Source organism: Struthio camelus, chromosome 6 (assembly GCF_040807025.1).
Source record: "Struthio camelus isolate bStrCam1 chromosome 6, bStrCam1.hap1, whole genome shotgun sequence".
Lineage (NCBI taxonomy): Eukaryota > Metazoa > Chordata > Aves > Struthioniformes > Struthionidae > Struthio > Struthio camelus.
Window position 1 is genome coordinate 41,628,300 of NC_090947.1, and position 10,760 is coordinate 41,639,059.

Consider the following 10,760-nt stretch of genomic DNA (forward strand, 5'->3'; position numbering starts at 1 on the left):
ACCTTGCTCGAACCGCGCTTGTACACAGCATTCTTCATGAAACAATTGCAGTCCTTTTCTCATCAGCAATAGCCAGAGGCAGTAATAAGGGTGAAGGATATCTATCATGAAAAGTCCAGTGTCAAAGTGTTCCCCCAATTTATTTACTGACCTTCAATGCAACAGCCATACTCCTGACCCTCATGAGATGAAGCCTAAGGGGAAATGGCACTGAGCACCAATTCCATATCCTGTTGTTCTGTGGTCTAAATTAAGTGCTAATTAATTACCACTGGCATCTTTGGCATTGCCTGTCAAATTGGATTTAGGATATCCTTTCACTGTTTAAACAAATAGCCCTACATCTAAAGCTAAAATCCCAAGTGCTAATATTATTTCCTTTACTTTTAAATTTGTATTTAAAAATTCAGCAAATATGTCCATGGATATTGCAGGTAGAATTCAAATAAAAGAAACAGGAATTGATATTGTCAATTTTGATTAATAGTCCTTCATTAATAAACATCCTGTTATTCAGTTTCCACCTGCAGTTGCTGATGTTGCCTGGAATCAATTAACTCATATAATTTGATTTATTTTACAAAGACATTTTTGGATGTGCTGTGCTGATGATAAAGGTTCTATATTTATAATCCTTGATTTAAGAGAGATTGTTACTAACTGCTTTTTATTTTTAATGTTACAAGGAAATGTAGCTTAAGGCATTCTTGAGTTAAAAAATTAAAGCAATTTAAAAAGTTAAAGCTTTAGTCACATAAAACTATCTGTTGCCTTCTGAGACACGCAGGCCACAAAAGCATATAGATCCAGGACCTCTGACAGGTTGAGCTTTACAATAAGCTAGTTGTTCTGCAGAAAAAAAATCAGAAATAGAATTTTAAAAAATCACAGCAGAAGTTGCACCACTCGCCAAAAATACAGTAAAGCGGTCTATGTATTATATCTCAGTCTGAACATACATTATGCTATATACTATCACACTGCCTTTATCACTGTACTCTCCCAACACCCCTCAGAAGTGCATTAGCATCTGTCTAACATCTGTCACGGGTGGTTTTGTTCTCTCTCGTCCTCTCCCTAAGGAAAGAATTGTGCTTGCCATGGTAGCGTGGCTTCTGAGAGGGATTCACTGTTTTTTGAGATAGATATATATACTGCTATGAAGCCATTAGAGAAGGCAAAAATGAATGCCTTGTGCTTGGAGCTGTAGCCAGAAGTCTGTGACGCTCTTTCTGGAAGTTCATGGCCTTCAGCTGACTCCTGAGAAACGCCGGTCCCCAAACAGACAGACTTCAGACTTGGGGAGAAATGTCCATAGTGATAACATGGATTACATGTATCTCCTCCTCCCTTCGGTCTCATGAACATTAATCAGAACCAGTTTGTGCTCAGTCGCAAAAAATTAAGAACTGAGCCAAATTTAGAACATGATGTGCTGGTCGTCAGTAAATGGGAAACAAGAGGCCTGGACTTTGTAGGTCACCCAAGCCAGAGCCAAAGACAAATGGGTCGTTCATTCAGCCGCCTTGAGGAAGCAAATCGGTCACATCTCGCCCATAGGGCAACAGTCCTGCCCAGGGTAAAATCGGGTCAGCTTTGCAAATGGGAGAGACCTGGAGCATCCGTGGTAATTAGGAGGATTTTGTGAACAGATTTTACTTGTGAAAAATTACCAAGGAAGAGCAGAGCTTGAAGGATTCCCCCTCCTGCCTACCCACCAGCCTTGTCTCCCGCTTCTTCGACACAACAAGCGCTGGCACGGGCAGCAGGACAGAGCGCTCCTGGGAACCGAACCTCTCCCCATGGCAAGCCGTGGGGCCAGAGCAGCATGGCCAGGGCTGCAGAGAAGGGATGAGCCCCTGTCCATGCTCACCACGTGACGGTGGGATGCTGGAGGGTGCTCTGCCTTTGGCACAAAACCACACTGAGACAGGAACTCATCACCTCTGCCACACAGGGGTTGTGGCTGTCCTTGATCGGAGCTGTGGTAACATCTAAAATGTAATTTTAGCCCTTCACTTACCCTGCTAGGACGCAGCTGCTCACCCTCATTTAAATTCTCTTTATCATGAAAAGTATAATGTCTGATCATCATTTCCTTCCTAACCGCCTCTCATAGTTACAGAATGGGAGCTCCTCTAACACTACAGGAAACAGCCAGAAAGAGGAATGATCAAGAGGCTGTGATGCAAACAATATTCAGACCCCCTATTTCTCCTTAGACCTGTGAGAGGATGCACAGAGGAATTTAGTTTTATGATATAAGCACCACTAAACTCCTGCAAGCTTGTCTCCTGGAGCAGGCTCAACACATTTGAATTGGGGACCTCAGCAGGGAATGAACTTCAGCATACAGAGCAGCCCTAAACCCTTGAGATGGTGAAATTTCAAAGTAAACTGGCCGTTTGCTTTTAAAAAATCTGCCATTTATACATTGGTCCTCTGCAGCAGTTTGCAAATGCATATTTAGTTGCCACATGCAGTTACTAGGGACTTCTTGTGTGATCACCCATGTCAGGACGTATCACTCAAATGGGCCTGGTGAAGTTTAGTGACCATGCCTTTGTTACGTCCAAAACTTAAAGAAACACTGGCCTGGTGGTTGTAACACTGCTCGGAGGAGCAGGACATCAGGATTTTATGTCCTTCTCCTGAGAAGACTCAAACCCACAACTCCTAACTCTGAGGAGAGGACTGTCCTGTTCCTCCTACTCTTAAACATTGGGCTAGGTGGAGTAGAGGGACTCTTGGACCTTCTGTGGATGCTGTGCAATGAGAACAGCTGGGGAGCTTTCTAGCATGAACTCCTAATTTGTATTTAGTGCATCTGTATTTAGAATGGCAATGTAAGATCTGCTTTCTGTTCCCAGAACTGTTTTTTACTTGGCAAGATATAACTATTAATTAACACACAACTGGAGAATGTGTTTGACCTGGGCTTCCTACTTCTTGAGGTCACCCGAAGGGGCTACACAAATGGAGGTGGGAAGGATGTGCGGTTTTTAGATCCCCTTTGGCACAGGTACCAAACTATCCTGCTCCCTTGAGATGGCAGTAAGTGGGGTGGAGGCCATAGTACAGCTCCAGTTGTGCAGGAGAATAAGCAGGACTCTTCAAAAGCACATTCTTGAACTAGTCCCCTATATTCTGCCTGAGCCCCTTCAGACATCTAAATATGTTTTCAAATCTCGGCCTCAATCACCTGCAAAATGACTACTATCTCTGCAAGACAGGTACTCTGTGAGGTGTACATAAGGGTACAAGCATGTAAGTTCTTTAGAAAGGAAGTCATACAGGTGGCAAAGTTCATATAGTGGTGAAAAGATTTTATTCTGAGTGCTCCCCTGTTAAACCAGGGCAAGCCAGAACAAATGCCTTTCTTCAGCTTTCCATAGTCTTTTCAGCCAACTATGAACTGATCTTCAGACTAGTTTAGTAATTTTCATTTCAGGCTAGACTCCAAAGCATTTCATCCAAGGAAGAACTTCTGCTGCAAGATATGCAAGGGGATTCCCTGAGGAAGTCCATTCTCCATTGTGTCCTTGTCAGCTGTCCAGTTACTATATATAGCCGTCCAACGGTCGGCTTTAAAGGCTCGTCTGTAGAAGAAGACAGCATCAAATGCTCTTTCTTGTGTCCCAGAGCAAATGAAGAGAAGGGATTTTTCCCAAAGAATTGTAATAAGAGTCCACAGCTGCAGAGTACAGGAAGCCTATGGAGTTTCTGCAGGCCAGGAGCCATGGAGGCTATTTTCAGCTAAAGCAGGCTCTTAAGTATGTCTGAACTATTTCTGACCCCTCTCTTAACGTATCATAAACCATGACCTGATTTCTCTGTTACCAGTCTTAGACAGCTATTGTTTTGAGTTCAACTTTTGGAATTTAAATCGGAATGTAAAGTGTCTTAATATTTAAAGAAAGTAGCTTAAAACTGTATTAATCAGTTTTAGATAGTTCCTGCGATCTTTGAATTATTGTATCATATTCATTGCAGAACAAACTGTATGGCACTTTTTGAAAAGGGCGAAAGTCATAGTATTTTGGACCACCACTGTAAGCATAAACCGCTGGTCCCAGCTACATATGTGCAAAGCCTCCCGTGCAGAACACGCTATACAGATTTCACCACCAACAAGCTAGGGACTTAACTGATAATATTTGCAGTTGGTTAGCTTCATCAGCCGGTGAGTACCACTGTAATGCAGCTAAGCAAATCATCCATACAGTGAGTGCATAAATAATAATGAGCTTAGTTTGTATTCATAAAATATCAAGAATCTCAATTTATTACTAACAATTTATTCCTAAATTTTGAATTAATCTGTATTGCAGTGCAATGGATTGAACAGTTTATATAAGTAGACCTTACAGTATCAGGGGCTCAGTTACCGCTGATGGGTTTGGTGGGGCTCTCAGGACGGAGTTAAGCAGTGTCCAGGCCTTGTGCTGTGTCTTCTCACAAGCTGTGTTTTGCTACCCGTCCTAAGTGGGAATCAGAATAGAGTTCCCCCAAAATATAGGTATCTCTGCCTGTTCAGGACACTTATTATTGCCTGTGTTTTAAGATGATTCTCAAGGCCAAACTTTGTAGTTCAGTTATCATTTTAGCATCAAAAGCCACTTAACTCTTCATGAAAAACAGCCTGAACTGGAGTAAGTTTGCATTAGAAAATGGTGTTTCCATAATATGCTGCATCTCAGAAAAGCATATAGCAGGCCTCAAATGAAAAGGAGATCTATTTAGAAGAAACCTGATAGTTTATCTGTGCATCATTTTGCACTTCGGCTTCCTTCCTAACACTGAAAAACTAGCCTGCGAAAGCCCTGCTAAAATGTGCTTCTACACACCGACATTATCACTTTGTAGGATGGTACGTTTTATTATCAGGTTATTTTCCGGTACATTTGGCACAGTTAAGGTAAGTATATTAACTTTACTTCCAAATAAAGAAAACAAAGTTGTAGTGAACGTCTCAGCCATTGTCAATGAGTTAAGAACTGACAGGAGGTCCAAGTAATCAACCCTGTCGACTGCGCAGGGTTTTCCCCTGGGACATCTGCTCTGATCATACAATGGAGCTGACTGGCATGAATGTAGAATTGCTTTCAATAAAGATTTTATTTCAAGCTTGGATGATTTCTCCCCAAATGTCTTGTCAGAAAAGCAAAGTACCTAACACCTATTATTTTTTTTAACTCCTGTAAACCAGCTTTTGGGAAGGAGAGGAGCGTAAAATTTTGAGCTAGACATTTTTCATCCTAACAGTTAAAATTTACATGTTCAAAATGATTGGAAGCTCGGTAATATCAAAAGTCAGAAAACCAGCAACATAAAAACCGGCCCATAACTGTGCAGTCAAGAAGGTCTGTTAACGGTGATGTATTTAAGGTGAGTAAACTCAGCAGAGAAGGCAGCTGAACCATTCCCAGGGCACCGCTCTTAAGCTAAAACATCACATTTGCATGTGCCTGTCTATGTATAGGAAACAGATATTAGCTAATTTGAGGATAATTATTGGTAAAGCGAATCAATGGAATGTGCAGACTTTGACCCATTAAGCTAGGTCATAGGAATTTACATATCAAATCAGCCCAGTTGTCCATCTGGATGAACGACTCTGTCTGCCACAGTGATTGCTACCACTTTTCAGGAAAGGTACAAAAACCCACTGAAATGGATAGTCGTGGAACAATCTGCTTGGAGAGGAGCTGTTCCTCAGTTCTGTAAGGTTAGTTGTTAAACCAAGAGGATAGGTGTCACAAATATAAAATTGTTCTTTTTCTCCCCCTTTCCTGGGAGTTTTCTTTATTCCCATACATCTTTAGCCTTTCTTGGCCTCTGTTTGGGTCTTGGTTTCCATAACCTAGTTAAATAAAATATCGTGCATAATGCTGTAGGTGGGCAAGATCCGGATTAGATGAAAGCCTGCCTCTGTCCTTTTGCCATCTGCAGCTTTCAGAGGACTGTGTTTCCTGCACCGGTGACCTGCCCACAATAGTTTCCCAGATCACCCATTCCTACTATTCTCATCCTCTCTTTTTGTAGTGTATTGCCATGTAGTCATAGGCTGTATTACGAGTTCATGGAAGAGTGGTAGGATCAGCTTCTTGAAAAGTTGCCTTTTAATGTAATTTAAAACAGTAAAAGGCCACTAGTCATGACTGAAAATGGTTCTGCTAAAGGCAGAAAACCCCCTAACATTGAGCAAGCTTAAATCCCCGTGAGCTGGAGAAGGCTAACAAAATGAGATCGAACGGTTCTCATTTCAGCTAGCAGAGGACAGCACTACCCTCAGACGCTCTACAGCTTACCAGACAGTTGCCTTTCAAAAGGGGTTTTCCTCTCTAAATACACTGACTTATCTCCCTAATATTTTATGTGTGGTAGGAACTTTAAAAGGGTGAGGATCAGTGTCACCACTGAAATGCTTTCTTCTCCTCAGTAGTTCATATGGAGTAGAAATGGGTGAAGACCATTTCCTAATATCTACTGCGTTTGAAGTAATAGTCCCGTGTGCCTTCCAAATGTCACAATTCATAATAATTTTAATTAGAGAGTTTGAAAGTGCAGGTTTAAATGGAGCTAGAGAGCCAAACTCACCATACAATGACCCTCTTTGCTGTGTAGTTGCCCTACAATGAGATACATCCTTTCCAGCTTATAGTTGCCTTGGTAACGGCCAAAGCATACATTCTAAGTATTTTTGCTTATGTATCTGCCATTGACACTACAGCCCTCCTATCAGACACTTCGACTGCTTTAATAGATCATTAATTTCATTATTATTAATAATGACATCTGTATTTTCTGTATCTCTCCTGACTTGTGATCTTAATGGACTTGAGTAACTCTCTAAGTTAGCAATTCTGCTTACTTTTGGGGGAGAGAAAAAACCTTGCACAGCATAAGGCTCAACAATTTCTTGACATGATTCCAACATCTGTAGCACTGGATTATAGATTGTTTCTAAAATAATCTTAAACTGATGGATCACTGCTCCTTTCATTTGGGCCTGACAAAAAGTAGCTCTGGCATTTCCTTTCACTTTTTATGTTGTAAACTGTATATCGCTTTTTCTCCTCTTGCCAAAAAAGAATGCTTCCCCATTTCATAAGGATTTTCTCTTTGAACAACTGAATTTCACTTAGCAGCTACAGTAATAGCTTAAATTGTATACAGTTGTTTTTGACCTTTTTCTTTTGTGGGCAGATGAAAAAAATATCAATTACAGAATTTCATTGGTAAATATTTTTAATTTAAAAAGGTATACGGTCCGAAAGTCATAATTATTTTCTCTAGACTGGATTAAGTGCTATTTAAAATTTCCTTTCAAATAAGAAATTCTTCGTTCCCTCCAGTAGCTATATTTTACTACGGGTTGTTTAACTACTCGGACTTTCTTGAAAAGTAATTCTGTTCTCTTGGCTCATGGTTTATTATTATGGTCATCAAAGAAAGTATAGTTGCCTAAACGTAAAGAAAATCTCAAGGATCCACACGAGATGTTAGTAATACAATAATTATTGCGCTAGCATGAGCCATCGAGCCCTTAGAGACTCCTGCATAAGTGGCATTTGGGAAAACAACCTTGCCACCCTTGTGACAAACGCTTTTCACTGCTAAAGATGTGTGACGCCCATCAGAAGCCCACACAGTTATTTGGCAGCAAAACTACTAACTTTTGAGACTTTCTGAACTCCTAAGATAAGTAATGGTATGTTAATATTACCACAGAGGAAAGATAATTATTTTTCAATTTGCAATAAAGACGCTATATTTTAAGAAACTAATAATTAAGCCAATCTGATTAGTGCCATATGGAGAGTGTTTTGTGCAACGGACGCCACGGTGACGCGCACGAGACAGAACTACAGTAATGCCTCCTATTTATACATGAAAGATGAGCATTTTTGTTCAAGGAATGCGGTAAACGACAGGATTGGCAGAATTCCACCAGCAGATACTCTTTGCTGTGTGACCCACCCGCTAACACGAAGGAAACCTTTTTCTTTTTAAGTGATTGAACCCAAGGTGCCTCGTGACGTTTCTGCCACTTACAGCGCAGCTTGCTGCCACTTCAGCAACAGGTATAGGAAAGCAGAGATGGCTCTGGTGATTTTTAAATTGTGTCTGGATTTTAAAAAGGAATATGAGATTGATAAACAGGGAGAAAGAGGGTAGAAAAGCACGTACAGAACTTATCTTCCACGGTACCCTTAGAATATTCCAGTCTAAAACTAAGAGGTTAAGAAAACATCCATAAATCAAAACATTTTCATAATAAAGTTACATTTGGTTTGCATTCCTTGGTAGAGCTGTGTAACTTATTTATAAAATATATATCTCAATTTATTACTCTTTCCAGCCTAGGATATTTCACATATTCTGGAGGGCAGAAAGAAATGGATTCATACTCACCACTGCAGAGATTTAGGCAAAACTGCCTACCTAAACTACATCCATTAAACCTGTATTGTTCTTAGATCAGACTTCTCAGGCGTTAATGTCTGCTCCACAAGAACAGTAAGTCTTAATGCAGACACGAGATCAACTTTTAATAAAAATAGTGCTTCTCTTATAATTCTGTGGAAAATAAAGATATCAAAGGTTTTAATCCTTACCATTATTTTCCAGATCATTCCATTTAAGGTATACAGTCTTAGTGCCTTTTAAGGAAACTTGTGTCAGGATAAAGCATGCAAAATTCTTCAGTTATATGAATTTCACAAACCATTTCAGAGTATACTAACTTTATTGGATTTAAATTAGCAGAAGGAATGTGTTTCATATAAGCTTTATGTTAAGGGGCTTTTTTGTTTGTCCAACTCTTTCAGTTAAGGAGACCGCGCTAATAGAAGCAGGGAGGCTTCTCCGGGAGCCCTCAAAACTGTTGACACCGAAAATGCTTGATTCTCTTAGCAGAAAAGGCAAACCCTGCTTCCAGTGTCTAGATGCGGGAGCTCAGAAAATACTTCCGGTCAACAAGGATTACATAGCGTGGGCTCTGTAAGCAAATAGGTAGCCACTTGTGCCCCAAAAAGGAGAAAGCTGTAAGCCGGGCTCTAGCTGTCACCCCAGTACACATCTTGCTGTCTGTGGCTGAGCTGAACTTCCTTCCATTGCTCGTCGTGTTGGCAGAAGTTGTCCCTTCCCTCCCTCTTTTCTTTCTTTTTCCTAACTCAACCAAATAAACATCACTGTTAGATGAACCAGTGAAACGTGTCTCTAATGCACTTCAAATGCAACAGCGACTCCTTTGACATCCCTCTTTTTTTAACCAATTCTTTCCTTTCGTCAACAGGATAGCAGCCAAGGAATCCGTGAATCTTATGTCAACACAAAGCTTAGGAATTGTGTTTGGACCAACACTCCTTAGACCTGAAAAGGAGACAGGGAACATGGCAGTCCACATGCTGTACCAAAATCAGATAGTTGAACTTATGTTGAGTGAGTACAGCAAGATCTTCGGCTCTGAGGAAGACTGACAGACAGGGCCTGTTATTGAAAACGTTCACATCTGTCTTGATGTCTAATATTTTTACATTTCTGTAAACATATTTCTGAAATATTTCTTTTTCTTTCAAGTGACAGATGCCTCATTTTGTGAAAACTTAATGATGATTTTGTGTTTAATTTTCAAACATTGGAATAAAAAATATTGTCAACATTTGCCTATATGTATTCTGCATTAACCCTTTGAGAGTTTCATTATGCTAGCACTCCAAGTGTCATTTTTTTCAAGCTGAACATACAGCATATGGCCAAAGACCATAGGAAATGCTGTTTACCAACATACGCAATGGCACAGAAAGACAAATAGTAATTGAGGAGATTTGTGGAAAATGGATTCGAACATATAATAAAAGCTACGAATTAAAACAGAGATTTCGCATCATTTATAGTTAATCTGAGTATAATTTACCTAGTCTCTTTTGATACATATTGAAAGTTAAAGACACAATGAATAACCAATTCTCCCATCCTAAGAGTTCAAAAAAGATTGCATTTAATACTTCTAAAAATTTTTTAAGTCTCTAACTATTTGTAAAATAGTGCCTAAAAATTAAAAACACAATTGGAACTTTGACATTTTTTCTTGAATGCAGTACATGAAACGAAGACATTGCATGACTGCTCATTTTAATGTAACATCCATTTTGATTCTTCATCACACTGTACATCTGCCCGCTTTTCCCAGCTATCTCATGTTCTGTAGCATTTGTATTGTGCTCCTGAGGATGCTTTATTGGTGAACTACATTAAATTCATCTAGAAAGAACTTTAAAAAAAAGCCTTTTCATATGCCCTTAGGATTACTTGGCTAGACTTGAATCAATTTATGCATTTGATGGTTAGTTTCAGTTGTCATGGATAAACAAAAGGGTAACTGTCTAGAATATATCAAATATTGTTTCATTTTGAAATGTATGTTTCCAGCTATACACATCTCCTACCCTGTTTTGTAAAAGTATTCTGCTGATAAAATGTAGACTTATGTTTGACAGCTTTTTAATCAAGTTCAAAGAGAATAAATAAAACTAATCCAGTGTGGTAAAGAGTCTGTCTGGTTATCGATTTGTTCATAAAATGAAAAATAAACCATGTAAATAAGATGTGTGAAACACAGATCTAGAAGCAAATATTTAAAGCAATTAAAGACCCCCAAAACATAGGATTAATGCATAGGTCTGCTGTGCACGAGAGATATGTCTTCAATATCACCTCAGCAGATCATGAATTGCTCCAGTTTTTACTTAGCA

The 10,760-nt window shown here is 39.6% G+C and overlaps 1 protein-coding gene across 7 annotated transcripts in view; it reads left to right on the plus strand.

The window, feature by feature from the left end:
• Nucleotides 1–10,553, plus strand: part of ARHGAP15 (Rho GTPase activating protein 15) — a 351,974-nt gene extending 341,421 nt beyond the window's left edge. For all 7 annotated transcript variants that reach the window (XM_068949292.1, XM_009677349.2, XM_068949295.1 and 4 more), the window contains one exon: nt 9,302–10,553. In XM_068949292.1, the coding sequence (XP_068805393.1) occupies nt 9,302–9,485 (184 nt within the window). In that variant the 3' untranslated portion in view covers nt 9,486–10,553. The remainder of the gene's footprint in view (nt 1–9,301) is intronic.
• Nucleotides 10,554–10,760: the final 207 nt, after the last annotated feature.